The sequence below is a fragment of the Anas acuta genome, chromosome 28 (assembly GCF_963932015.1).
Source record: "Anas acuta chromosome 28, bAnaAcu1.1, whole genome shotgun sequence".
Classification (NCBI taxonomy): domain Eukaryota; kingdom Metazoa; phylum Chordata; class Aves; order Anseriformes; family Anatidae; genus Anas; species Anas acuta.
Genome location: NC_089006.1, coordinates 1,571,334 through 1,599,145, shown reverse-complemented (window position 1 = coordinate 1,599,145; position 27,812 = coordinate 1,571,334). Strand labels below are relative to the sequence as shown.

The following is a 27,812-nucleotide window of genomic DNA, read 5'->3' as shown; positions in this document are numbered from 1 at the left end:
GGATGGCGAGCCGGGCAGGATGGGCTGGGCCGGCCGCAGCTTCTTTTGGGGGGGCGCAGACGTTGCCCCCCAGCCCGATCCCGCTGCCGCGCAAAGGGCACCCGTCCCCTGCAGGAGGGACAAAGTCTGCAGAAGGAGCGGCCCCAACGAGGGGGGGGGGGACACAGCCTGGGCTCCACTGGGGGTGGCAACTGGGGCATCCGGGAACTGGGGGTACTGGGAGAATGTTTGTGATGGGAGAATGGGGTTGGAGCTGGGCGCAGCTGGGGCGCAAAATTTGGGGGAAGTTAAAATCCTAGCGCAGGGAAATTGGGAGAAAGGATAAAGCTGAGGGGGGGCTGCGGCTAGGGGAAGGGGGGTAGGAAAGGGGTGCAGCTAGTGCTGGGGGAACTGGGCAAAATGGTGCTGGGGAAACTGGGGGAGCACCAAGCACTGCACCCCCTTCTCCAGGGGGGTCCCCCTGATGCCGAGGGGCTCGGGGGTTCCCCCGGGCAGCGGGGTTCTGCGGGACCTGCTGCCTTGCGTTTGAGTTCCCCAGCAGTGCCCTAGGACCCCCATGATTTTGGGTCTCCAGAGCCCAGTTTTGGGGTGCTGGAGGGTCTGGTGCAGCCCGGGGGGTCCCACAGCAGGGGTACCCCAAAACCCTGCGGCACCCCAGGACCCCCATCAGCAGTCAGGGTGCAACAAGAGCCTGGCACTGCCCAGCCGGGTTTTGGGGAGCTGCTGCCGTGCGCTGGGGACGTGTGGGGCTCGCCACGGGGTTGCTGCGGGTTGCCCACCCCAGGGCTGCTCTCCCGGGGCTGCTTTTCCTAGGGATGCTTTTCCAGCCATTCCCAAGCCAAGCCGTGGCCTGACGCAAGCCGGCTGTCTCCACCCCGTCCCCGAAAAACTCCACCCTCCTCCTCTTCCTCCTCCTCCTCCTCCTCGCAGTGCACAGCCCAGCTGGGATATAAGTCACTCGGAGGACCGGGGGCAGCCGAGACAGCCGGCTGGGTGGCGTTGGGCCCCGTGCCGTGTCCCGTGCCGTGTCCTGTGCCGTGTCCTTCGCCTCGACGCCGGGCACCATGGCGACGCCTTCGCAGAAGAGGAGCACCCGCAGCGGGGCTTCGGGGACCCCCTTGTCCCCCACCCGCATCACCCGCCTGCAGGAGAAGGAGGACCTGCAGGAGCTCAACGACCGCCTGGCCGTCTACATCGACAAGGTGCGCTCGCTGGAGCTGGAGAACGCCGGCTTGAGGCTCCGCATCACCGAGTCGGAGGAGGTGGTGAGCCGCGAGGTGTCGGGCATCAAAGCCGCCTACGAGTCGGAGCTGGCGGACGCCCGCAAGACCTTGGATTCGGTGGCCAAGGAGAGAGCGAGGCTGCAGCTGGAGCTCAGCAAAGTCCAGGAGGAGCACAAGGAGCTGAAAGCCCGGTGAGCACCCCGGGGGGGTTGAACCGAACGGGGGGGAGCGGGGAGGGAGAGGCAGGGGGAGATCCAGGACGGGCACGGAGAGGGGAAACGCGTGACCCGGCTGGAGCGAGGGGGCCGGGAGAGGAGGGGAATTTCTCCCGGCATTCCCGCTCCGTTTCGCAGCGCCATCTTCGCCCCGGGGTGCTCGGGATGCCCTTGGAGGGTGGTGGGGTCCTGGGGCTGCTTCGAGGCTGGTCGGGTGCTGAGCTCGCGGCCCCCCCTGGGCGTTCGTCATCTTGGAGCTGTTCCGAAGCGCGATCCTGCGCAAGCGGGGAAGCGGTGCCAGCCAGCTGGCTCCGTCCTGCCCACAGACCTCGCCTGCTCGTCCTATTTTCCTCTGCTGTCTTTGGCACGGCTTGAAGGACCTGCTCCGGTTTTGTTTCGCCTTTAACCCCCCCTGTGCCAAGCTGTGCCCGCTCAGTGGGGTCCCCTGCTTGGTGGGGGGGGGACGGGGACGGGGACAGCGCCCACATCCCGCGTGCCTGGTGCCACGCTCCAGGTCTGCTTCAAGGCTCAAATCCCCCCCGGCCACTTCCCTGCCGTGGAAAATGCCCCCTGCCTTCTGCTGCCCCCTCCCTGGGGCTGTGGCAGGCACCCAGCGTGGGTCACCCCCCCCCCCAGAGTTGGGGACCAGCCCCTGGCTTCCCCCTGGCCCTGCCAAGCCCCCGCACCCAAACCCGGAGGCACCGTGGCCGTGGTTCCCCGCGGGTCCTTTCCCTCTCCAAGGCAGGGTTTTGGGTTGGGCGATGGCCAGGCGAGATCCCAATTCCCCCGATTGCTCCTTTGCCCCTTTTACTGGCCACCTCATTTTTGAGCCTGATAGGCTAACGAGGCTAAAATTAACTTCTTCGGAATATGCCATAAATAATCTACCTACTGGGAAGGGAGTGACTGCGCAGCCTTCCACAGCTGCCTCTCGAACAACCGTGCAGCATTTTTTATATTTAGCTTTCGGTTTCCCATGCGCTGCGGCGGCTCCGTCCCCAAGATAAGGCGGCTGCACCCATCCTGCGTCGGGCTGCTCCCTGCCTGCGGGGTCCCCGGGATTTGGGATCGTGCGGGGCGGGCAGAGCCGTGGGCTGGGAGCCGCCGAGATGCGGAGCTGAGCTGTCGGAAAAGCTTCTGCTGCCTTATGCAAGCCCCGAATTATCTTGGCTGCGATCTCTCGAGGGCTGTGCCTGGAAAAAATGCCCGGCGTGCGGCCGTCCCCACGCCGCCTGGCTGGGAGTGGCGTGCTCAGCCTGCCTGGCCGCTCAGCGAAAATATGTTTGGTTTCGTCCTGAGTGGGGCCGTGCTCCCCAGGCGCCTGGAAAGCACTCCTTCGAGGCTGGGGGGGTGGGTTCCTGGTGAGCAGCTCTGGGTTTTTTTTTCGGAGGACAGGTTGCAGTTGCGGTTTTGGGGGAGTTGCGCTGTTCCGTGTCATCTCCGAGTCTCGGTGGATGAGATGGGGACAGCTCCGTGCAGCGAAGCCGGTGCTGTCCCTCGTGTGCTGGCTGCATCAGAGCCTCTCCCCATAACCCTAAAAAAAATCCCCCGGGGTTTTTTTTTGTCAGCCCTGGGGCGCCGGTGGCACCCGGCACATCCTAACGGGGACCGTGCCGCGTATCTCCGGCGGGGCAGGCGCCCCGGTCCTCATTATCAGCGCCCACAGCCCCACCACAGCCCTCGCTTGGGGTTGTCTGAGCTGTGCAGGGCCGGGGGGGGCGGCGAGACGAGCCCTGGGCAGGGTGCCCGGCGGGTCTGAGTCAGCGGGGGCTCCGTGATGGGGGGGGGGACACGAGGCGAGGGCGTGCGAGCAGCCCCCTCGCCCTCGGGTGCGCACACACAAAGGGATGCTCGCGCTGCGGAGAGGCACCCAAGGGTGCTGCGGGTGACGTTGGGGTCCCAGTGGTTGCCCCATGGGGTCCGGTGGCACCGGTGTCCCCAGCATCTGGGCTTCCCTCTCGGCTCCCAGCCCTATATGGGGCCGCTTGTGCTGCGTGTAAGGAGTGGGGTGCGGCGAGGACAGCCCGTGCGTGACTCACGGGTGCTGGCAATGCCCGGAGACTCCCTTTTTTTTTTTTTTTCCAGAGCCATGTGGCGAGCCAGGATTGGGCCAAAAGCACGGTGTTTAGGGTGTCACCGGTGTCCCCAACCTGCGCTGTTGGGGGTCTCGTGGGGCACGGGGTCCCTCTGGAGCAGGGTCTGCGCATCAGCCCTGGGTTTATGGGGTGCAGACCGCTTGTAAGCCCCCATCAGGGAGCGCAGGGGGGTACGGATACGGCCCGTGGGTGCCCCAGGAGAGGAGCCCCCAGGTTTCCAGAGCCACACGGGTGAGGGTGGCTGTTCCGCAGCCAGCTCCCTCCGAAACAGGAACCAGGCCCTCGTTAGGAGCGCGGCTGATGAGCGATGGCTTCCTGAATTGCAGCCCCTAACCCGATTAAGTCGGTGCCTTGGCAGCGTCTCTTCCTCCACGGGCCCAGATCTCATCCCGGGCCTTAACGAGAAGAAAAATAATAATAATAATAAATAACAATCTCCCGTCTTCCAAAGCTGGCGAGGGGGGAAGCTTGCTAAGGGCAGAGCAACCAAACCCCGGTGGCAGAGCTGGAAGGGGCTGGGGTCACCCCAGCAGCCCCCCCCCCCAGTTCCAGCCCTGCGGGTGGCAGGGGTGGAATTTGCCCCGTTCGATGCTGGGCTGGATTTTGTCCACGGCCAGTTCTTCCCGGTGACCCCGGAGGCCGGTGGAGGTGGAAAGCAGCCACGTCCCCGTGAGCTGGTGCTGCCCGTGCCGCGCAGCCGCCTCCTTTCTCCCGGCACGTTTGGCGTGGGGAGAAACCTCCGGCTCGGGGGCTGCCTCCCCTGACCCCACAGATGCCAGCAGTGGGATCTGCCCTTTTGGAGCACACAAAACCCGCTTTGTGCGGCCCCGATCCTTGCAGGGAGCCGGCGGCGCCACCGCTTTGGGGCTGCCCCAAGCCCCCCCAGCCCCTCCCGGGTGCCTCTGCCCACGCTTTGCCACCGACCCCTCGGCTCCAGCCCCCCAGTGCTCATTTTTTCCCCCCCCTACACCTTTCCTCAGCCTGGCCAAGGGGCTCTGTATCAAAACCCGCTCTGCTCCGAGGCTGCTGCTTGCTTTTAGCCACGCTCCTCGTGTTCCCAGCGGTACCGGAGGGTTATTTTTTCACCCCCACAAGCACCCGTCCCCCCCTTCGCTCCCGGCCCCCTGCGCGGTCAGCAGGCGGAGGAAATCGCCGCGGCGCTTTCGTTTTTGCAGCCCCACTCCCTGCCTGTTCCTCCTAACAGGGATCAGCAGGACGGGAGGAAATCCTGTCGCTTTCGGCGTTTCTCAGCCCCAAAACCGGGGGGCTGAAGAGGGGGCGATCGCAGAGGAACGGGGCTGGTTTTTGGCACGGGGAAGCGCCCACCCCGCGCAGCGGGTCCCAGCCCGCCCTGGCCGTGTTTTTCGGCCTCGCTCACATCACTCCAGCTCTCTGGATCCCATTAACGCCGAAATTTCAGAGCCTGGCGGCAGCGCGAGCCTTTTCCTGGAGCTGCGCTCGGCGGAGGCACGCGAGAGGAGTTGGGGTGGGGCCGCTGGGCTCCTGCCAGCTCCTTTATTTTTTTTATTTTTATTTTTTATTTATATATTTTTTTTTTGCTTAAGTTTGAGCCCATTGGGAGCTGCAGTTTCCTTCCCTGCTGCTGCCAACCAGGACAGGAGGAAGCCACCGGGGCTCTCCCTTGGGTCCCATCCAAAGCCAGGGCTGGCATGGGAAGGGTCTCCAGGGAGCCTGGGGAGGGGGTGGGAGCTGGAAATCGCCCCCAGCCCTGGCTGCAGCCCCCTCCCCTGCCCTCTGTGCCTTCCTTAAGCCCATCAATTTGGCACATTTCCGAAGGCCAGCGTGTTGTGGGTTGGCTGCCCACCTGCCCTGCTCCTCTCCCCTCCCAGTCGAGAGCTGAATGGCCCCAGTGTGAGGCTGAACAACTGCTGGGGGTGCCCTGTGCGCTCCCCCCCCCCGTGCCACGGTGGCAGCTGCAGCCCCTGCGCTGTCCCCAAGTGCTTACAGGGACTTGGGAGAGGCTGCTTGGGGTGGAAAATTGGTTGAGGTACATTGAACCCACCCCACAGACACCACAAAACCCGGCTGGGGTCAGGGTTCCCCCGTTGTGGGTGCTGCTGAGTCAGCGCCCGACTGCACCTTGGTTTGCTGCGGTCCCGGTTCCTTTTGACAAGGACAAGGGGGTGGCTGCGAGCGGGGCCTTTCAGCTTATCCCGTTTTTCTGCCGCGTTCTTGGCACCGTTCGGGGCTGCAAAGTTCACTGTCGGCAGGACAAAGTACCCCAACGGTTTGGGTACGTGTCCGAAACCTCCCTTCACAGGGGTGCGGCACCGCAGGTGTCGGGGCCAGATCCGTGCCAAGATAAGCCCAGGGTTGGGTCGAGGGCTTTCCTGGAGCTTTCAAATTCTTTTATCAAGGCCACGAGCAGCTCCCCAGCAGCTCTCCAGGGGGGTGCATCCCACAGCGGGGCCACCCCGGACGCTTGCTCCTGCTTCCAACCTCCACGTCCTCGTCCTGTGCCCACCCCGGGGCTCCCCGCCAAGGCTTGGATGGGGGCTGAGCACCCCAGCCCCGCTTTGGGGGGGTTATTTAACAGCACTTTGGCCACGCTCTTAAAAAGCCCCAGCTCTGAGCCACCCAGATAACAGCCCAGGCTCTCTCTGGGGGTGTTTAAACCCCGGCCTCTGTAGGGTTGGGAGGCAGGAGGAGGCGCGGAGCGGGGCCGTGAGTCACGCTGAGCCCCGGGGCTGAGGCTGGGTGCAGCTGGGCCGGGCTCCTCTGCCTTTTCGGGAGGCCCCGGCCACTCCATCAGCCACACTCGCCTGCCCCTTCCTTCCTGGTGCCACGGCAGCTCACGTGCCGGGGGGGTCCCCTCGCTGCCAGCGGGGTCTGTGGGGTGCAGGGACGTGGCCCCGCAGGGCATCACACCAGGCTCGCTCCCCCAGCTGTCTCCCTGTAGCCCTAGGAGAAATCTTTTTTTTTTGGTGTTTTTTTTTTTTTGCAAACCCAAGACTTTTCACAGTGGTTTTGCTGCTGGGGAGCTGGCTCCTTGCTTTTCCAGGCTGGGTTGTGCCCTGCACCCCCGGCTGCGGGGCAGAGACCCAAACCCGCAGCGTGCGTCCCGGCGAGCGGGTGGCATCGCTTCGTGCCAGCCAGCCTCGGTTCCTCTGCGCCCCCCCTGCAAAAAGCTGCGGGGCTGGGGGTCTGGCTCTGCGATTTGCAGCTCTTGAGCTGGCCACAGCCAGGTTTCAGCCTGGCACAGCCACAGAGGTGCTGGGAGCATCCTCTGCGCTCTGCCACCCGGGTGCGTTTTCCCAGTGCCACCAGTTTCGGACCCTCCCCAGCAGTGGCAGCGTGGCCAGGGGCAGGGACTCGGTTGCCCGAGTGGGCAAACGAGGCAGTTCCAGACCTCGCTGCCTCCGAGTAAACCCGTGGTTGGCCTTGGGGCAGAGTAAACACCTCGCCTGCCTTTATCTGTGCCCGGGGAGCCCGCACAGCAAAGCCTTTTGTTCCCAGGTCGATGGGTGGCAGCTGAACCCAACAATCCCCTGCATTGTTTTTCAAGCAAATTTTGCTCTCCGCCGGTTTTGCGTACCCAGATTTATGGAAAATGGGGCGAGCTGCTGGGGAGGAGAGCTCGAGCTCGCTCCCTGCTTGCCCTCTCCGGGGTCCTGCTCCTTTTGATGCTCCGTGGGGCTCAGCCACCCGATTTGCCTGGTGGTGGCCGCAGTTCCCGGTTCGTGGGGCCAGGATTTGCATTCCCGCTCCTCTCCTGCCCCACATTGCCAGCTGCCACCCCCCAGCGCTCCCAACCCCACAGATGTGTTCAACGGGAGTGACTCAGCTCCCTTTTTTTTTAACTTCAATTATAAGCCCTACCCTCATCATCAAGCCCCCAGAGGAAACTCCGGGAACATTCGCTTCGTCTCCATCCTTTCGGTGGTGGTTGGGGCAGCGCCATGTGCGTGCCATGGCTGGCGAGTTGGGAAGGGATCAGCATTTGGCTGTGATTTGCAGAGAGGTGGAGATATTCAGGGTTTTGAAGGTTTTCCCGTTTTTTACGATGGGAACCACAAGTTTTTTTGCCGCAGATAACCCAGGGCTTGGTGGCAAAGCCAGGAATGGAGAGGGAAATCCTGTCCTCGCTTTGCGTGCACGTCTCCGGATGGCACGAGGCGCCGCCGCTGGCAGCACCGGCGGCTCGGGGGGGGCCGTGTGTGCCCCCCAGCTCCGCCGCCTTCCAGCAGCTGATGCTCGCTTGCTCTTTCCCAGCTCTTTTCATCCCTTTGCATCCTCCTCCTGTGGCTCGCTGCACCCTGCAGTAGTTAAAGCAGCGGTGGAAGGAGCTTCGCAGGCGGCGAGCCAGCAGCAGACCCGTTTGGAAGCTGTTTTCCCAGGGTTGAGTGGCCACGGAGGATGAATCCTGCCCGTCCTCTGTGCAGGCAGTTTTTAGGATTTACACCTCCCGCAAACCTCATCCATGGCCCTCGATCGTGCGGGGTGGGCAGCGAGGAGCCCGGCCCCGTCCCGATTCAGGGGTACCGGCAAAACCTCCCCCTTTTCTATCCAGCACTGCCACCAAAACCACGAGCCCTTCTGTTACTAGGGGGGGGCTCAGCCCAAACAGCAACGTCGGCGCTCGGTGACTTGGGATTTCCATTTCGTGCCGCCGGCAAGGGCTGGGGTGAGTCATCGGCACTGGCGCAGGCAGACGGGAAAGGGAACGAGTGACACCGGGGCTCCCAAGCGGCACGGGTTGCGCCGGGCTTTTCAGAGAGCTTGATGCTTTGCCAGCTTGTTTCCCCCCTTTTTAAATAGCAAGGGAGGGGGGAGAAACCCTCCAGCCCCCGCTGTGGCCAGTTGTATCGAGGTTTCAGAGTGCCAAGGGACACAAATTGCTTTTTCCCCTGTTGTGAGAGGCGAGGCTGCATGGAGAGGGGTGTGGGCGCAGGGGGGTTGTGGCTGATGGCGACAAATCCTGGCCGGGCTCGGGTCCCGTTGTGCAGGGTTTTGTGTGCCCAGTGCTCCCAGCAAGGCTCCTGGGGATGGGATTTGAGGTGGGACGGGGATGACCAAGATTTTGGGAGCCCGAAATGGCCACGACATCCCCCCTGTGCCAGTGGCGAGCTGCCTGGGCATCCCTGCGAAGCCCACTCCTGCGGTCCCCAGAGGACCAAATCCCAATTTGGGGCCGGGGAACCCCAGCTCTCACGAGCTGTTTGCTCTGTCCACGTGCAGCAGAGCCCTTTGGCCACAGGGGACGAGCGTGCCGGGGCCGTGCAGCGTGGTTGGCACCAGCCCTGGCCCCGGGAAGGGATTTTGGCACCGCGGGTGCCGGCGGGCGGGGGCCGTTTCCATACAACCTCGAACGCTGCCGGCACCGGGATCCCCCGGCTGCCGTTTGGCACCGGGGTCTGGTCCCTAACAGGATGCTGGCTGTGTGCAGATGTTGGTCCTCCCTATACGTCGAGCTGGCTATTTACAGCTCCCTGCTAGGAGACCAGCCCCTGTTTATCCTGGTGATTTGGCCAAGGCCCCGCCGAGCGCCGATGAGTCAGGAGCTGGGAGAAGCAGCTCGGCCGCATTCCCAGTGCCCCACTGCCGAGGTTCTCCCAGCCCCACATCTCCTCCCGCAGTGCCTGCCAGCCCCCCGGGATGGGGGGCAGATCCCTGGGATGGGGGCAGATCCGTGGGGTGGGAACAGATCCGTGGGGTGGGGAACAGATCCTTGGGATAGGGGCAGATCCGTGGGGTGGAGGCAGATCCCTGAGATGGGAACAGATCCTTGGGGCGGGGGCAGATCCCTAGGATGGGAACAGATCCCTGGGGTGGGGACGGATCCCTGGGATGAGGAACAAATCCTCGATGCCAGAGGCAGCACCGTGCACAGCAGCAAACGCAAGACGGGGGCAGAGCACTTTTTCCAGGTCCTCCCACTAACCAGATCCTTCACCAAGCTCCCTGGGCACCCCGCTCTGCTCCGTGCCTCAGTTTCCCAAACCCATCAGTACAACGTAAGCCTTTCCTGGCACGGCGTGACCCCCCCAGCCTCGTGGCGAGGCGAGAAACCAAATTCCCCAGGGGCTTTGCAGATGTGCAGGGGATGGAGAAACGGGTGGCAGGAGCGAGCACAAACCCGCGAGGTCCCCAGGGTGGGGCGCCTGCGATTCGGAGGCGGGGGAACGCCCGCTTCTCCCACTGTGCTGGGCTCCTTCCAGCAGCCGAGCAGGAGCTGCTGGGTCCGTGGGAGCTTCTGAAACGTCTCGGTGTGATTTGGCTGGGCCGGGGGAAACCGAAGGGTGTTTCCCGACGTGGGCTTAGCGGGGTTTTTGGCTCGCCACCCAGCCCGGCGCACGTGCCCAAAGCTGTTTGGTTGCCTCCTCCCGTGAGCCCCCAGCGGCTCCAAAATCTCTCAAACTTTCTAGAGGGGAGCCCAGGGCTGCTGGGCTGAGCCTTGTGCTGGGATTTGGGGGGAAAAGAGGCAGAGCTGTGCCTGGGCACGGGGACCACGCACCCTGGGGCCCCTTCAGTCACAGCCCGCTCCGAGGCCGGGCTCTTCCCCGTGTCTGCGTTAAGCACAGGCAGAGCAGATCCAACTTTCCATTAATGTTTGCATTTTCTGGCAGCTCGGCTGCAATTTTCTTTTTCTTTTTTTTTTTTTTTTTTTCCTCCTTCCTGCTTTTAAAGGCTAAAAATAAAACCGTCTTGAGGCCCCCTTCTCCCTCCATCTTTTTCTCCCGAGACATTTGTTTCTCGAGGATTTGCTGCCTCCGTTGCATCTTTCCGCCCTGGGCTTTGATAAATGCTGCTTGTTTTTCACTGGCTTGGCTCTCCGTGCATGGGGGGGGCCCTTCGGGGTGCACCCGCGCTTCCCTTCTGCCCGGTGGAGAATTTGGGATCCTTCAGGCTGCCGCGGGCAGGATGGGGAGACCGACAGCCCCCTCCATCCCCTCTTGTCTCCCTGTTTAGGGAGGTGGGAGCGGCGCAGCTGCCGTAAGCGTTCTTATTTTTAGCCCCCCGTCAGCTGGAGCCAAGAGGCTGGAGGGGAAATAGGACCCGTCGGGAGGCAGCAACCACGGGGGGGGCAAGGGAAACCCCAAATCCTGGCTGGGCTGGAGCAGGGGTGAGCTGGGTCCAGGGGGGGACCTCACCCAGAGGTGCCGGAGTTTTGGGGAGATGCTCGGGTCCCCCAGAGCCTCATGTGGGCCAGACTGGGCTCCGAGCTCCCCTCTCCGCTCTTCTCCAGCCTCACCCGGGATGATGGGGGGAGGTTTTCAGGACAAGTGTTTTGTTCTCGGGGTCTTCTGGGATTTACTTCGGGGCTCTCCAGGCACCAACAGGTCCTCCCCTGAGCCCTGCATCCCTTCTGGTCCCTCGAGAGCGCAAACCTGTTAATCATTGTGCGGACAGGAGTGAGACCATCCACTTGGCATCCTCCCCTCCCTCTTTTAATCATTGATGGTGCCGGTGGTGTCCCCTGAAGAGCTGTAGGCTGCAGGACATGCACCCGAGCAGCCCAAGCAGTGCCGGAATCAGTCCCTCAAAGGAAGAGCAAAGAGCTCCAGATGCAAAAAAAAATGAAGGCAGAGCTCTCCGCGGAGTTAAGCAGCGATTAACTCGATCAGGGGAAGCAGGATTAAACCGTGCCAGCGGTGGCCAGCGAGCCAGCCACGCTGGCTGCGAGGGCGAGCTGCTGCCAGCTGGGAAAGCTCAGCCTCCAGGGGTGTTTGTGCTCAGCCGAGGAGGCTCGGGCTCGGCTCCCAGATGGCATTTTTCTCCTATGAGTCACTGGCATGGAAGGAGCGTGGTGGTGCGCAGGCAGAACCCCCCCGGCACAGCACTTGGGCGGCTGGCTCTGGCAAACCGAGCCACAAAATGGGGAGCTGGGGTGGCTTGTGGGGCTGCTCGAGTGTGGCCGGGCTTTGAGAGGTGTAAAAGTCTCCAAACGATGTCCTGGTGGAGCAGAAAAAATCCACGCAGGAAAATCCACCTTGGCTGAGAGGTGTCGGGGTCACCGGTCCCTGCTCGCCCCGCTGCGCAGGGAGGTGAACGGCTCCCCAGTGCCTGGTTTTTGGTGATTCCCATCCTGCCAGGGCCAGATCCTGCAGCTGGGGCAGGCTCAGCGCCGTGTCTAACTTTACCCATGATCTAACGGCGTGGGTGCACGCTCGCTGCCCCAGGAATGTCCGGAGGCGCTCGCCAGCACGTGGCCGTTGCTCGCCCACCGTGTGGCCACCGCGGTTGGCTCCGTCCCTCGAGCACCCCACTTGGTGGGCAGTGGGGGCTCCACGTTCAGGAGCCGAGGGTGCAAACTTGGTGGTGTCAACACCCCCCCAGTGCCTCCATGCTGCAGCAAAAGCCCCGAACTTTTTCTTTTTATAGACCCGACCAAAATAGCGCCGGGCTGCCGTGCGCTTGGCTCGGCTCAGGTTCCCCGGCTCCGCAGCGTTGCGCCTGCTGCCTGCGAGAGCCGGCCTTGACCTTGCTGTCAGAGGGCTTGGAGTTAAGGGGAAAAAAGGGGGGGACACGGCTGGTGCCCCCCCACGGCACCGGCGGCTGAGCCGGGCTCGCAGTGACCCCTAGCGGGTGCGCGCAGGGCGCGCTCCAGCCTCAACCCTGCGGTGATGCTGGGAGGCGAGCGGGGGGGCGCAGCTGTAGGGTGGTCCCCCCCCCTCCTCACCAACTCTTTTTTCGGTGCCTCGCAGCAATGCCAAGAAGGAAGGGGACCTGCTGTCCGCCCAGGCGCGCCTCAAGGACCTGGAGGCGCTGCTCAACTCCAAGGAGGCTGCGCTCTCCACCGCCCTGAGCGAGAAGAGGAATCTGGAGGCTGAAGTGAGGGACCTGAGGGCACAGGTGGCCAAGGTGAGCAGTGGTGGATCCGTCCCTGTCCCCCTTGGGGACCCCTGAAGCTGTCCCCTGTGTGCTGGGGCTGTGGGGTGGGGGAGCTGGAGGCCAAGCTGGGCTGGCCCTGGGAGCGGGCAGTGACAGTTCCTCTCTTTCCACAGCTGGAAAGCGCCTGCAACGAGGCTAAGAAGCAGCTGCAGGACGAGATGCTGCGCCGGGTGGATGCCGAGAACCGGCTGCAGACGCTGAAGGAAGAGCTCGAGTTCCAGAAGAACATCTACAGCGAGGTGAGAAGCAGGCAGAGCTGCCCTGGGGGGTGTGCAGGGTGAATTCCCTGCTGGTGCCACCCCCAGCTGACCCCGTGTCTCCTGCCCCGTCCCCAGGAGCTGCGGGAGACCAAACGCCGCCACGAGACCCGGCTGGTGGAGATCGACAACGGGAGGCAGCAGGAGTTTGAGAGCAAGCTGTCCGAGGCCCTGCAGGACCTGCGGAGACAGCACGAGAACCAGATCAAGCAGTACAAGGAAGAACTGGAGAAGACCTACAGCGCGAAGGTGAGCAGCGGCCGTGCCCCTTTCCAACCCTTCCTCACGCTAAGGTTTTGCTCCGTGGCTTTTCCTCCGCCTCCCGGGGCGCCGGTGGATGGAGGGGAGCGGGGGCTTTAACCTCCTTGTGCCCCCGTCCAGCTGGAGAACGCCAAGCAGTCTGCCGAGAGGAACAGCAACATCGCAGGAGCTGCCCACGAAGAGCTGCAGCAAGTCCGCATCCGCATCGACAGCCTCTCCTCCGAAGTCAGCCACCTGCAGAAGCAGGTGAGTTGGGGACCGAGGGGCTCCCCCAGCTTGTCCCCCACCCCGGGCTGGTCCCCTCGCGTGGATGACCCCAGGCGTGGTGGCCGCCCTGACCTTCTCTCCCTGCTCAGTTGGCTGCCAAGGAGGCAAAGCTGCACGATCTGGAGGACGCCCTGTCCCGGGAGCGCGAGACCAACCGGCGCCTGCTCTCCGACAAGGACCGGGAGATGGCCGAGATGCGGGCACGCATGCAGCAGCAGCTGGACGAGTACCAGGAGCTGCTGGACATCAAACTGGCTCTGGACATGGAGATCAACGCCTACCGCAAGCTGCTGGAGGGCGAGGAGGAGAGGTGGGTGGGAATCGCTGCCCCGGGTGCCCCCAGGTAGGGCGCAGGTCCCAGCCCTCGCATCCTCACGGGCTCCTTCTCGCTTTTTCCTGCCCAGGTTGAGGCTGTCCCCCAGCCCGTCCTCGCACAAAGGACACGGGATCCACTTCTCCGGCTCGAGCTCGTCCAAGAAGAGGAAGCTGGAGGACAGCGAGAGCCGGACCAGCTTCTCCCACCATGCCCGGACAAGCGGCCGCATCGGTGTGGAGGAGGTGGACCTGGAGGGCCGCTTTGTCCGGCTGAAGAACAAATCCAACGAGGTGGGTTCGCCTCCAGGAGGGTCCAGGCTCTTCACCAGCTTTTTATCTCAGCCCCCCAGGGTGGGGAGGAGGTGGCGGGGTCTCAAGGTCGTTGTTTTTGCTGTCGCAGGACCAGGCGATAGGGAACTGGCAGATCAAGAGGCAGAACGGGGACGACCCCGTCATCACCTACCGCTTCCCCCCGAGGTTCACCTTGAAGGCTGGCCAGATGGTCACGGTGAGTCTCTCCTGACGGCTCCTCGGGGTGGTGGGGGGCAACCCACGGCCCCCAGGGTCCTGAGCCCTTCGTTTTCTCCGTGCTTTTCTCCCCAGATCTGGGCCTCGGGGGCCGGGGCGACCCACAGCCCCCCCACCGACATGGTGTGGAAGAACCAGAGCAGCTGGGGCTGCGGGGACAGCCTGCGCACTGCCCTCATCAACTCCAACGGGGAGGTGAGAGCCTGGGGGGGGGGACACAAACAGATCGTTTTTGGGGTCCCTTCCAACCCGAGCTGCTCTACGATGGTCCCTGAAATGTGGTGGGGTGCTGCAGTGGATGGCTACGAGCTCTTTAGAAGGGGAGACCTCGTTGCCCTCTCCAACTATCCAAAAGGAAGGGGTGGGGAGCTGGGGGGGGGCTCTTCTCGCAGATAACCAGTGCTAGGACCAGAGGGAACGGCCTCAAGTTGTGCCGGGGGGGGTTCAGGTTGGAAATGAGGAGATATTTCTGCTCAGGAAGAGCAGCCAGGATTTGGGACGGGTTGTCCGGGGAGGTGGTGGGGTCCCCGTCCCTGGGGGGGCTCAAGGAGAGGTTGGACGTGGTGTTTGGGGACAGGGTTCGGTGGTGACATTGGTGGTAGGGGGATGTTGGACCAGGTGAGCTTGGAGGGTTTCTCCAACCCTAATAATTTTGGGATTCTCCCCGCTCCAGGAGGTGGCCATGCGGAAGCTGGTCCGCACCGTGATCATCAACAACGAAGACGACGACGAGGATGACGAAAGCGGCCACCGCCACCACCACGTGAGTGCCGCGCTCGTCTCTCCTGGGGGGGTTTTGGGGCAGCCCGGCTCGGACCTGGTCGAGGTGGGGGGTGCCTCTGTCCTTCTTCGATAAAAAAAACAACTGCTGGAGGCTTCTGGATGCACTGCCTGGGAATTGCTCTGGGTGGGAAGAGCCCTGCCAAGCCCAGCATCGATTATCCCTGGATGCAGAACCCAGGTGCCCCGAGGACCGAGGTCTGCTGGGCTCCGAGTCCTTTCCAATAACAAATTTCCTTTTGGAAAGCCATCAACGGGGGCTGTGCCAGGCAGTGAGGAAGAGGACGTTCCGAGCACAGGGCAAGCGTGGTGGAAACACCTCCTGCGGCACCCACCCTGTGCCGTGCGCCAGACCCAAACCCAATGATTTGGGATTTTGGGGGGATTATTTCAGAGCCCGGCACCAAACGCTGGTGCCGCTGCCGTGCTCAGGGCAGGATGCTTGAGGCAGCAGGCACTCGGGCGTGCGCTCAGGACCATTTTTTCTCACTCAGGGCTGTTTTTTTTTCTCCGTTCCTCCCCATCCAGGGCAGCTGCGGTGACTCCGGGGACCCCGGCGAGTACAACCTGCGCTCCCGCACGGTGGTGTGCAGCAGCTGCGGTCAGCCAGCCGACAAGTCGGGCTCGCAGAACGCCGGCCTCAGCTCCATGTCCTCGGGCTCCTCCTCCAGCGTGACCGTCACCCGCAGCTACCGCAGCCTCGGAGGCTCCGGAGGTGGCAGCGGCCTCGGGGAAAACCTGGTGACCAGGTCCTACATCCTGGGCAGCTCCAGCCCTCGCCGGCAGGTCAGTGCGTAACGGGTGCCGAGGGATCCTCGGGCATCGTGGCACCCACGCGGTGCCGCTTGGATGCCGCCGCCTGGCGTCGCCTGGCGAGCAGAGGGTGACGCCGTGGTTTCGTTTCTTTTCTTCTTTCCACTTCCTCCCAGGCTCAGGCCCCGCAAAACTGCAGCATCATGTAACTCCGTGGCACCATTCCTGTGTTTTCCTGGCCATCTCGAGCTAGTTTGATTCCCAAAGCAAAAGTTTTTTTTTTTTTTTCCTTTAAAAAAAAAAAAAGAAGATATCAAAACCAAGGTTGAAATTTTTGTTTTCTATAGCAGGAATTTTATATATATATATATTAAAAATGCTAAAAGATGCTTTTTTTTTTTTTGTAAAGAAAAAAAAATCTATTTCTATAAAAAAAAGAAAAAGCTTTTCAGCTTCACAACTTTTTTTAAAACTTCAGCCAAAGACACCGACGAATCGTGTTTACCGAACAGCAATGCAGGAAGAGATCGTAGTTTAATAGCTCTCTAGCTGATGCCTTTTTTTTGCCAAAGCTTTTTATATAGGACTAAGACAAGCGAAGCCAGCCCGGGTCTGTGCCGGGCGCTGCGCGCGGTGGCTGGACCGGAGCTCAGAGGTGCTGGGGCAGGGGCTGGGCCACCCACACCAGCGCTGCCGCAGTGACCCCACTACACTCCTGGGCACGTGCCTTGGAGGGCTGCTGGCTCCAGCAGAGCCCAGAGCCTTTGTAATCCCCCCCCCTTTATTATTTTTTTTTTAATCCGTATCCAAATTTCCCCACACTTTCCCTTTTTTTTTTTTTTTTTTTTTTTTTTGGTTATTTTTCCGCTGCAACATCTCAGGGGGCTCCCGGCAGCTTGTGGGCAGCGTCCTGGCTCGCATTGGGCATTGCCACCTTGCTGACCCCCCCCCTCGGGCACCGTTTCCACCCCCCCCCAAGGGTTTCTCAGCAGCCGAGCTGTGCCTTAGCCAGGAGCCTTGCCACCAACGCAGCCCCGAGGTGGGTCCCCGATGGCCAAGCTGCGCCCTGCTCCTGGCAGATTCGGCTGAGGGGGCAGCGGCCCCCACTCCTGGGGGGGCTCCCGGGGGGCTGGATCCAGCCCCATGCCCCATGGGCTTCAATCCTGCCGTGTCCAGCCTGGCTCTCCTCCGGTGCAGGAGTTTGGGCGCCCGTTCCAGGGCAGGATGAGGCCAAGGATGCTCGGGCTGGGCTGTTTTGGGGAGGGGGATTTCGGGGTCTGGCACAGGCAGCTCCCCTCCCCGCAAGGCTCCAGCCAGCTACCAGCAGAGATTTCCACGTGTTGCCCCGCTGGGGGGGGGGCAGCCCCCGGCCCCTCTGCCTCCAGCGTGGCCTTGGGGCAGGTTCAGGCCCCCAGCAGGAGCCACCCCGCGTTCGGACCTGTGCTTGCCAAGCTTCTGTACCCGTGCCTGTATCGCCTTCTGAAATCAATACAGCAGAATCCTTCCCACCCTGTGTGCTGTTGTCATTGCCGTCAGGAAATGGGGGGGTCCGGGGTGTGATGCTGTGGGTGGGGGGCAGCCAGGAGCCCTCCTCCCACTGCAGAGCCGGGGGGATTGAGGTTCAAGAGGCTGCGGGATCAGGGGTTGCCTCCCCCAGGGACTCTGGGGACAGATGCTCCCCTGATGTGGGGACGGAGGGGGCTCCAGATTGCTCCCCCCAAGCCGGGGGGGCCGTGCCAGGCACCGTGGCCGGGTAGGAGGGGCGCTGGGGAAAGGGGAGAGCCGCAAAGCCGGCGCGTAATCGGCTTTGCTGGACACGGGCACCGGGGAGCCGCGATGTGAGCGAGCACCGGCGGGCGGCCGGGGCGCAGGCACAGCCAGGTAGGTGCCCGGCGTGCCCACCCCCACCCTACAAGACAAACACCCCCCCCACACAACACCAGTGCGCAACCAAGGGCTTGGGCATGGGGCCTCTTGGCCGTGTCGGGGTCCCATCGCCCCCCAAAAATCGGGTGCGAGCCGGGCTGAGGACAAGGGGAGCTGATGTGGCTTTGGTGCGTGCAATTTTGTGCCAATTTGTGGGGACGCACAAGGCATCTCCGCCCCCCCCCCCCACACACACACAGCCCCCCAGGAGGAGGGATTGCAGTGGGGGGTTCGGGATCAGGTGCTCTCCCCGCTTTTGGGGTGGCTGGGCACATTTTGGCTCCGGTGCCAGCACCACCACGTGCCTGACCCCATGTCAGCAGGGCACCCGGCGTGCTGGCGGCTCGGGGACACCCACACTGCACCCCTGGGGGGGGTGAACCCCAAAATTGGAGGTGCCTAGGAGTTGTGCTGTGTCCCACGAGGTGGGAACCCACCCAAGCCCAGCACCCCAAAAGTCACGAGGCTGCGTGCTGTTGGATATGGGGTGAATCCGGACACGCTGCGGGGACCTCGTGCTCCATCCTGGCTGTGATCCCATCTGGGAGCAGTGGGAGATGTCCCGGTGCCCCCCAAAACCCCATACTGGACCCCAGAGTCCTGTATGGGAAGGGCTGAGCTGGCAGCGTTGCTCAGTGCCCTTTGTCACCATCGGTGCCCTGGGGACCTCACGTGGCCCGTGGAAACCGTGCCTGACCCCTTGGGGCCGTGCACAACCCCATGGGCACCACGCACAAGGGTGCTTGGGGGGGGGGAACCCTCAGGTATTGGGGTCCCCGGACCAAGCACCCAGCTGGGGACAGAGCCAGGACTGACCCCGATACTTGGGAGCCACCAGGGTTTGCCCACCCGGGGCCCATCTCAGCGGGTTCCTGGGGCCCCACAAGTCCCCCAGCAGCCCCATCCAGCCCCCTGCGTGCCCGGGGGGATTAAGGTCAGGCCTCCCCGCTAATCCCATTGGGGGGGGGGGTTAAGGGGGGAGCTTGCTCACGCTGCCACCCCCCAAGGTCTCACCCCGAGGTGCTGCTGCCCAGCGTGGGGCGCATCGGGGGCAGTGTGGGGAGAGCCAGGCTGGGTTGGGGGGGATCCGACACCGACCCCAAAGGTTTGGGGCAGCTCTGGCTCCCCGCAGCGGGCTTTGGCTAAGCCCCCCCGGTGCCAGCGGGCGGGCAGGCACGAGAGACAAGCTCCTTAGGGCACCCAGGAGAAAGCTCCAAGCTCCCAAGCCCCGTGGGAAGCAGGGCAGTGGAAAAGGAGGGCGGTGGGGGGGGGGAGAACGGGGGACAGGACCCCCAGGTTGGCTCCCCAGCCCTGGAAGGGGGGCAGAAATCCCCATTTTGGGGTGGGCAGGGGCTGGAATCGCCGTGTGGGTTCATCCTGGCTCAATGCCTGTTGGGGGGGGGGGGGACACACCGGCACGGGGTTTGTGGCACGCATCCGGGGTGCCCCGTTGTGCAATTTCCCCCTTCCTCCACCTCCCTGCTTGGCAGGGCTGAGCTGGGGGGGGGCCATAAAAAAATAATTTAAGGAAAAAAAATTGTAGGGTCACAGCCCCACAACGGGCTGGGGAAGAAATCCCCAAGGGTGGGCAGCAGCAGGGGGATCCCATGGGGGGCTCCGGGCACCCCGATACCAGGGGAAGGCGGCCGGGGGGGGACGTGGGGGCTGCATCCCTGAGGATATTTGACGGGGGGGGTGCCGCCATCCAGACCCCGGTGCTGTGGGGCAGCGGGAACCTCAGGGGCCTGTGGGGGTCTCCAGCACCCACAGGCACCCCCCAAAAAAAAAATTTGGGGCTGGGATCAAGGTGGGATCAAGGACCCCATCGTCCGTGTGTCCGTGCGCGGCGGCGGGTGAGGCCGGCCGAGGGAAAAGCCGTAGCCATGGAGACGTGAGGGGGGGGGGGGGGGATCCGTCAGCAGCCCCCCCACCGGGGGATGCTGCACCCGCCAGGCCCCCCCCGGCCGCCCGCTCGCCCGCGGGCGCTGCCACAGGTCGGTACCGAGGTGCTTGGGCCCCAGGGTTTGGTGGGGGGGGACAGGGGGACGGGGAGGCTCCTTTTTGGGGGTGGTTTGGGGGATTTTGGGGGTGGGTTGGGTGAGGAGGGGGGGGGCGCGTGAGGGATTGCTGGGGCTGGGGGCTGTCGCCATGGCGGGGCTGGGCTCTGGGGACTCCCCAGATGTCTCCGTACAAAGGGGCTGAGGTCCTGGGGCCAAGCGGGGCATTCCCACACCCCTCCCCTGCCACAGCCCATTTTTCTTCCTCCCCCCTCCCCTCTGCATCCCCCCCCGCATCCCCCCTTGTGTCCACCCCCCCAAAATCCCTCCTATATCCCACCACGGCCGCCTCCCTTTTTGTCCCCCCCCCCTCACATCCCTCCCCAGCACCCCTTGGGTTTCCCCCTTGTCCTCCCCTAACCCCCCCTCGCTTCCCACCACCCAATTTGCCACGGAATGGGTTAAAGTCAAACTTAATTTTGCCAGCGGGATGCGTGGGTGTTGTGTGTGTCCCCCCCCCACCCGTTAGGGCACGCAATGAATGTGGAGAGCGGCTGGGAGGGGACACCGAGTCCCCGCGGTGCCACCGGGGTGAAACTTGAAGGAAACAGGGAAAAATTGAACCCCCCCCCGATGCTATGAGGCCCTGGGGGGGGGCTCCCACTTCCCTGTGCCAATTCCCATGTGTGTGGGGGGAGGATGGGAGTTGGGGGGGGCTGTAACAGAGCCCCCTGTGTGCACCAAAACTTTAGTTTGGGAGATCCAGAGGGGAGACGGTGCTGGGCCAGGGTTTGGCTCCCAGTAAGGCTCCAGTAGCCTAACTGGGGAGGCTCTGTGGGGGCTCCCCAGCCCCGTCGGGACCCCCCCTCAGCCTCCAGCCTTGCCCTGGAGCCGCTGCTCCCGTTCCCACCCATCCTCCTCCTCCTCCTCCGAGCCCATGGTGGCTCCGGCCCAGGGCAGAACAATGTGGCCGGGCCGAGGCTCTGTGCAGCCCCCGTTTCTCAGCCAAACGTCGGCCAAGTGGGAAATCCGGGGCAGAATAACCCAATTTCTGTGCTCACAAGGAGCTTTCTGTCCCGGCCAAGCAAGGTGGCGGGGACGGAGCTGCCCGCCCCGGGGCTCGGTGGCACAACGGGCAGATGGCGGCGCCGGGGGAGGCAGGTAGGGAGGCCCCGGTGGGGACGGGGTGAGGACAGGAGGCCGGGAGATGAGGACAGGAGGCCCTCACCTCATCCTTAATGGGGTGTGGGTGAAGGTGTGGTGTGAGGGTGTCTGGATCTGGTGGGTTTCTGACCCACAGCCGTCCTAGAGAAATTAGGGTTGGAGAACAGAGCCAGCGGGGCGGCCGGACTGCTTGTGGGGTGATGCTCGGCCCCATAGGATTGATCGTGAGGTGATGTTCAGCCCCATAGGATTGCCTGTGGGGTGATGTTTGGCCCCATAGGATTGCCCGTGGGGTGATGCTCGGCCCCACAGGCTGTTTTCAGCTCCACAGGACGATGCTCAGGCCTAGCACTGACCCACACCCGCAGGCAGGTGCCATCACTTCACTCTAACCCTAAAGGCCTCCCCAGAGCCAGAAAGGGATCCCGTGTGTCCAGGCACCCCAAATCCCCCCAGTTCATCCCCAATTCATAGCGGGAAGCACCCCGGCTCCCATCCCAACTCCCTCCACTAGGCTTCGCTGCCTTCCTTGGGGGGGGGGGGAAGACGCGAAGGCGAGGCGGGGAGCAGGCGCCTGCGTCCCCAACCTGCTGAGGCTCGTCCTCTTCCAGCAGGACTTTCTGGTTCCCAGAGGCCCTGGCGGGGCCACGCTGGGCTGGGCTGGGCCACCACGAGCCCCGCCACGAGCCGGGCTCGGAGCCTGGCAGCTCGGCCAGACCACGGCCGGGTGCTGGGCATGGACCCGCGGGGGTCTCCCAGCCGCAGCCCCCCGGGGCCTGGCACCCGCTGGGCACCGATGCTGCAGGGGCAGAGGTGAGCTGGCTCTGTCCTCGCCGTCGGAGAGGTAAATGTCACTCGTTGGGGACACCCGTGATGGGTCCCGGGGACTGAACGGCTCTTGAGGCATCCCTCGACCCCCGGTGTTTCCAGCAAGAGCTGCAAAAAGAGCTGCGAGGGATGGGGAGGAGGGGAAGGGGGGGCGGCTGAGCGCTTTCTCCTCTATTTTTGGGGCCAGCACGGAGGGACAGGACAGGACGGGGTCCCCGGGGCTCGAGGCAGGTGCATCCGGACACCCCCGTGCTGAGGATTTGCCGTGCGAGGGGCCCGGCGCCGCCGTCGTTGGGGCTGCGGTGGCAGGGGGGGAAGCTCTCGCCCACATCTGAGGCCGTGCACAGCTCGATGCGCTGGGGCCCCCCCCCAACCCCTCCCCGCTCTGAGCCCTGGCTCGTTTCCGCTCGCCTCGTCGGGGTTGAGGGGGGGGGACACGCACGCACAACCCTCCTGCGGCTCCCTAACCCTCGCCCTTCCCACAGGGACGGTGCCGGGGCCCCCGAGGGGCGCGAGCCTGCCGCCCCCCGCCATGCCCACAGCCGCCCTCCGCCTGCTCTGCGGCGTGGTGGTGCCAGCCGCCATGCTCTGCGCCGAGCCCCTGCCCCGCGTCGCCTTCCCCAGCGGTGAGTGGGGGGGCACGGAGAGGGGAGAAACCGGTGGAGGGGACAGGGATGGGGACAAAGTGGCTTGGGAGCAGGGAGCACGGGCTTGGGAGCGCCTCCGTGCCCTGGGAGGAGGCGGCCGGTGTTGGGCACCCATGGGTGGCGGCCGGTCCCCGGCTCGTCAGATCTCTCCCTCGCCTTCTGTGGGGCCAGGGATGTGGGGCCGTGGCCGTGGGGCTGGGAGGGGAGGCAGCCCGGTGATGCAGACGGCTGCAGGGCTGAAGCGTGGGGCACGTGGGGTGAGGCTGGCGGCCACCCAAATTCTGGCAGAGGGCTTTTGGCACCCACCTGGCAGCCGGGGATCCGCTCAGGGCCACCCCGTCCAGGGCATCTTCTGCCTCTGGGGTGTGATGGAGCCAACGAGGGGTCAGTAGGATCCTCGTGCCCTGCCCATGTCTGTAGGGATTTTTTGGCACAGGCAGGTGCTGGAGGTGTCGGGGGGCACTTGTAGGTCGGCGGCGTGGCGGAGGTCTGCACCCCGCAGCCATCTCCTGCTTGAGCTGCCACTTCCACTTCCCCACGCAGCCATTTGGAGAACTGTAAAATCTCCCTTTTCTCTTTCACCGTTTCGCTGGCAAACTGCAGCCTGCAGAGCCCGGCTGCCCGTGGCGACACCGCGGGGATTTTGGGAAGCCCCCCAGCCACCCCACTCACCCCACAGCCGGCCCCGCAGGCGCTGCCCCGCAGCAGCAGGGGCAAAACCCTGCACCCTGCAGGGAAAAGAACCAAAACACCCCAAATCTTTCGGGGCAGCAAAGCAGCTTCTGAGGGCACGGGCTTTAGGGCCCTCGCGGTGCGGTGACGCCGGCTTCTGCTGCAGGGCCTGGCTGGGGACGAGGAGGGGAAGCGGGGACCCACAGAGGGAAGTGGGCACAGCACGGCGTGGGATGGGGGAAGAAGCTGCTGTCACCGCATCCATCCGGGCCGACGGCGGTGCCGGGGTGTTTGTTCAGCTCCTCGGCGTCCCCTCAGCTCGTTTTACCCCTTGCCAGGAGACCCCCGGAGGATCCTGACCCGCTTCAGCCAGGAGAACGTCTCCCACTACGACATCTTCCTCCTGGGCGAGGGCGAGGAGGAGCTGTACGTGGGGGCTCGGGACAGGGTGCTGGCGCTGGCCGTGGGCGCCCCGGGCACCATCCATGCCAAAGCTTCGGTGAGCAGAGGGGTGGAGGGGTGCCCCCCCCCCCCAAGCCCTGCCGTGCCTCAGTTTCCCTGCTCAGGTTGGGAAACCGTGGCCGGGCTCCCTGCTTGCGTGGCAGCTCCAGACCCTCTCAATTCCCTCCCCAGATAACGTGGGGCCCCACGGCTGAGAAAACCTCGGAGTGTGCTTTCAAGAAAAAGAGCCGGGAGGTGAGGAACACCGCGGGGTGACCCGGGGGCGGGGGGAGGAATTGGGATGCAGGGACTCTCGGCATCGTCACCCCTTTCTGCTCTTTTCCCCCCCGGTGCAGACCGAGTGCTTCAATTTCATCCGGGTGCTGGTGGCCCTGAACCAGACCCACCTCTACGTCTGCGGCACCTACGCCTTCAGCCCGGCCTGCACCTACATCGTGAGTGCCCCCGGGGCTGGGGAGGGGGACGCTGGGTGCCCCCCACCACCATGACACAGCACCATGGGTCCTGCGCTCTTGGTGCCAAAACCATTGGTAGGATTTGCCCCTGCCGGGTCCGATTTGGGCGACAGAACCCCAATTCCTTGTCCTGCCACCCCTCCTGCCTCCTTTTCCCCTGCTCTTGGAGCCCCCCCGCAGTCCGTAGAGCTCCTGCAGCCGGATTTTTGCAGGTTTTGGCTTCGTTTTCACTCTAAAAAAAAGTTTTTCCTCCCTTTTCCGCAGCACCTGGAGAACTTCACGCTGGTGTCCAGCGGCAAAAGCCAACCTTTCCTGGACGGGAAGGGCCAGTGCCCCTTCGACCCCCAGCACACCTACACGGCCCTGCTGGTGGGTGAGTACGGGCTTTGGCAGCCCCCCAGCATGGTCCCCCGGGGAGGGCTGAGGGGGGATCCGTGGGTGGGAGGGGGTCACCACGGTGCCCGCTCACCCCCGTGCCCGTCCCCGAGCAGACGGCGAGCTCTACGCCGGCACCATGAACAACTTCCAGGGCAACGAGCCCATCATCTCCCGCTCGCTGGGCAGCCGCACGCTGCTCAAGACGGACGCCTTCCTCCGCTGGCTCTCGGGTGAGCGAGGAGCTGGATCCTGCAGGGTCCCCACCACATCCCCATCAATCCCCAAAGCGCTGGGGAGGGCCTGAGGGACCCCCCCTCATCAAGCACCTCACCCCTGGCCGTGCCCCGCAGCCGACGCCGCCTTCGTGGCTTCCTTCAGCATCCCCAACGATGACAAAGTCTACTTCTTCTTCGAGGAGACGGCCGACGAGTTTGACTTCTTCGAGAGGCTCCTGGTGCCGCGGGTGGCTCGGGTCTGCAAGGTGGGACGAGGATTGGGGCGAGCGGGGACCCCTGCACCCCTCCCCGCCCTCCTTCCCAAAATCCGAGCGAGGATTGGGGCAAGCGGGGATGCCTACACCCCTCCCCACCCCCTAAAAAAAAAATCTGAGCGCCCACCCCGCTCCCGCAGAGCGACGTCGGGGGGGACAAGGTGCTGCAGAAGAAGTGGACGACGTTCCTGAAGGCGCAGCTGGTGTGCTCGCAGCCCGGCCGCTTCCCCTTCAACGTCATCCACCACGCCTTCGCCCTGCCCCGCCGCGATGGCAGCGGTGGTGCCGATTTTTACGCCGTCTTCACCTCGCAGTGGTGAGCCCCCAGCACCCATGGGTGCCATGGGAAGGGGTCCCAGGGACCTGTGTCCTCAGCACCACGGGCATTTTGCTGTCCCCACAGGCAAGCGGGCAGGGCGGGCAGCGCGGCCGTCTGCGTCTACAGCCAGGAGGCTCTGGAGGAGGTCTTCGAGGGCAAATACAAGGAGCTGAACAAGGAGAGCTCCCGCTGGACCGTCTACAGCGGCCCCCACATCAGCCCCCGCCCCGGGAGTGTGAGTGCCTCCTGCCCTGGGACGACACCTCCCCGATTTCCCAGTTCATCCCAGTGCGCCCAGTGCGCCCGTACTGCCTCGGTTTCCCCAACCAACTCTTCTCCTCCGCAGTGTTCCATGGGCCCCTCCTCGGATAAAGCCCTGACCTTCATGAAGGATCATTTCCTGATGGACGGGAAGGTGGCCCCCACCCAGGGGCGGCCGCTGCTGGTGAAGACGGACGTCAAATACACGCGCATCGCGGTGGACGAGACCCCTGGCATTTTGGGCACCGTGTACCGGGTCATGTTCCTGGCTACCGGTGGGTTTGTGCACGGGGAGCCCGCTCGCCCACCCTGTGGTGTCCCAGTCACCACTTTTGGGGTCGGAGACGGCCCCCACGGTGACCCCCCCCTGTACCCCGACAGAGGAGGGTTTCCTGCACAAGGCGGTGGAGCTGCCTGCGGGCACACACATCGTGGAGAGCATCCAGCTCTTCGGCACGCCGGAGCCGGTGAAGAATCTGCTGCTGGCCCCGGGGAAGGTAGGGGATGGGGATGGGGACGGGGACGGGGACAGGGATGGGAATGGGGACAGGGATGGGGACAGGGATGGGATGGGGAGATGGGGATGGGGATGGGATGGGGATGGGGATGGGGATGGGGATGGGGATGGGGATGGGGATGGGGACGGGGATGGGATGGGATGGGATGGGACGGGACGGGGTGGGATGGGATGGGAATGGGGATGGGGATGGGGATGGGGACAGGGAGAAGGACAGAGGATGGGGACAGGGATGGGAATGGGGATGGAGATGGGGATGGAGATGGGATGGGATGGGATGGGATGGGGATGGGAATGGGAAGGGGAGGGAATGGGGAGGGGAATGGGACAGGGCTGGAAATGAGAACAATGAGAGAGACAGGGTTTAGGAACGGGGACAAGGATGGCGATGGGGATAGGAACAGGGACAGGGATGGGATCAGGACAGGGACCCGGCCAAACCACATCTCAGGCCCACTCTGCTCCCTCCCCAGGGCATCCTCTACATCGGCTACTCCGGCGGCATCCTCCAAGTGCCCCTGGCCAACTGCAGCCAGCACCGGAGCTGCGCCGAGTGCGTGCTGGCACGAGACCCCTACTGCGCCTGGCACATCGCCCGCAGCTCCTGCCAACCCACCCGGGCTGCCAGCGGGGACGAGTGAGCCTGGGGACGGCCACAGGGGGGGGATGGACGTGGGTTTGGGGTGGGGACCTCGGTGCTGACACTGCTGTCCCCTCCCCAGTAGCGGGTGGCTTCAGGACATCGAGGAAGGGAGCCCGGCCACCATGTGCCACCGCGGGAGGAGCCTGGCCATGCCGCACACCCACGGCGTGCACGAGGGGCCGCCGGTAGAGAGTTGAGTAACGGGGACAATTTGGGGACAGCGGGGAGGGCAATGGGGGGGGGGGGACTGACAGCGGGGCCGATGCCAGCCCGGTTTTCCTCTCCCCTAGGGCTCAGCCCCTCGCTCAACGCCGTGGTGCGCCTGGCGTGCCCCCGCCACTCGGCTTTGGCCACCTACAGCTGGCAGCAGCCGGGGGGCCGGGGGGGCTCGGGGGCTCTGCTCCCCAACCACACGCTGGTGGTCATCGTGCGGCGCGGCACCGCCGGCACCTACACCTGCCTGGCCACCGAAAACGGCTACACCTGGCCCGTGGCTCGTTACCACCTACAGGACCCCCTCGGAGAGACCCCCCAAGACGGACCGGCCCAGGAGGGGTTGTCTTGGGGTACCCCGGTCGCCCCCGGCGGCCCCCGTTCCTACTGGCCCCAATTTGTCACCGTCACCGTGCTGCTGGCCGTGACCCTGGCGGCCGCCGGCGCCTTGGCCCTCGCCGCCTACTGCGAGCAGCTGAAGGCCAAGAGCAAGGTGCAGGGGTGCAGCGTGCCCCAAAGCCCCCCCGGCCGTCATCGGGAGAAGGCACCGCTCAACGGGGGGGCCCCGGCCGCTGAGGAGGAGCGGGGGGGCTCCCCCGTTTGCTGCCTGCAGCTGGATGGGGACAACGGCCCAGGGGACAGCACCGGCACCGCTCGGCTCCCGGTCACGGCGTGACGCCCGGACCCCCGCCACCAGCAATTTGGGGGGGGAGGCCGCGGGAGCTGAGCCCCCGTTGGGCCGTGGAAGGAGGGGGAGTATGAATGTGAAGTTTTTTTTGGTTTTTGGTTGTTTTTATGGTTTTTTTTTTTTGGTTTTGGTTTTAATTTAATACAATTGTTTTAACACGTGGTAGCGTTTGGCCATCGCGGCGGTTGTGGTGGGGAGGGGGGTGAGGGGGGGGGGGGCGCCAGGATGGGCAGGGAGGTGGGGAAGGGGCAAGGGGGGGACGCGGGGATGGGGAAGGGGTGAGGATGGGGTGGGGATGGGGACGGGGAGGCCGGGGACGGGGCTGGGGGGGGGTGGCGGTGTTGTCCTGGCCCCCCCCCCAGCCACGGTGCCCCCAGCCTCGCCCTGGGGCCCCCCAATTTTCCTTCTGCTGCCCCCCCCCCCCCCCCCCCGTGCTGCTCGCTCGGCCGCGTTTTGCCTTATTTCTGCAAATCCCCCTGCACTTTGTACAGCTTCGTTTTTGTATTAAAAACCCCAAAAGGCACCAATTTTGTTCGGCTGGCTCCAGGGCAGCTCGGGACCGGGGGGGGGTGGGCACGGGTGCGTGCGGGGGGGGGTGGGTGAG

At 64.3% G+C, this 27,812-nt stretch overlaps 2 protein-coding genes across 5 annotated transcripts; both read left to right on the top strand.

Annotated features, from left to right (window-relative positions):
• Nucleotides 1-741: 741 nt before the first annotated feature.
• Nucleotides 742-17,056, top strand: LMNA (lamin A/C). Its single transcript, XM_068662628.1, has 12 exons — nt 742-1,414; nt 12,201-12,357; nt 12,501-12,626; nt 12,723-12,893; nt 13,026-13,151; nt 13,262-13,482; nt 13,577-13,778; nt 13,888-13,995; nt 14,091-14,210; nt 14,689-14,778; nt 15,324-15,581; nt 15,725-17,056. The coding sequence occupies exons 1-12, from the start codon at nt 1,065-1,067 to the stop codon at nt 15,755-15,757; spliced, it is 1,962 nt and encodes a 653-aa protein (XP_068518729.1). The 5' UTR covers nt 742-1,064; the 3' UTR covers nt 15,758-17,056.
• A 3,539-nt stretch (nt 17,057-20,595) lies between these two features.
• SEMA4A (semaphorin 4A) lies at nt 20,596-27,370 on the top strand. Of its 4 annotated transcripts, none has more exons than XM_068662624.1 (15): nt 20,596-20,632; nt 21,949-22,089; nt 23,121-23,281; nt 23,416-23,478; nt 23,580-23,678; nt 23,964-24,072; nt 24,191-24,307; nt 24,428-24,558; nt 24,708-24,883; nt 24,971-25,121; nt 25,233-25,422; nt 25,529-25,644; nt 26,138-26,301; nt 26,390-26,499; nt 26,598-27,370. In XM_068662624.1, exons 1-15 carry the CDS (start codon nt 20,611-20,613, stop codon nt 27,194-27,196), a joined length of 2,349 nt encoding a protein of 782 aa, XP_068518725.1. In that variant the 5' UTR covers nt 20,596-20,610; the 3' UTR covers nt 27,197-27,370. The 4 variants fall into 4 exon arrangements, with proteins under 4 accessions (XP_068518725.1, XP_068518724.1, XP_068518726.1 ...); XM_068662623.1 differs by having other exon boundaries at nt 26,387-26,499; XM_068662625.1 differs by lacking the exon at nt 20,596-20,632 and adding an exon at nt 21,304-21,479 and having other exon boundaries at nt 26,387-26,499.
• The last annotated feature ends 442 nt before the right edge of the window (nt 27,371-27,812 follow it).

Coding starts and splice junctions, on each gene's coding strand:
- LMNA (XM_068662628.1), top strand. CDS start 1,065: ATGGCGACGCCTTCGCAGAAGAGGAGCACCCGCAGCGGGGCTTCGGGG. Junction 12,894..13,025: donor AGAAGACCTACAGCGCGAAG/GTGAGCAGCGGC, acceptor GCCCCCGTCCAG/CTGGAGAACGCCAAGCAGTC. Junction 13,483..13,576: donor CTGGAGGGCGAGGAGGAGAG/GTGGGTGGGAAT, acceptor TTTCCTGCCCAG/GTTGAGGCTGTCCCCCAGCC.
- SEMA4A (XM_068662623.1), top strand. CDS start 20,611: ATGGCGGCGCCGGGGGAGGCAG. Junction 20,633..21,948: donor GGCGGCGCCGGGGGAGGCAG/GTAGGGAGGCCC, acceptor CCCTTCCCACAG/GGACGGTGCCGGGGCCCCCG. Junction 24,308..24,427: donor CTTCCTCCGCTGGCTCTCGG/GTGAGCGAGGAG, acceptor CGTGCCCCGCAG/CCGACGCCGCCTTCGTGGCT.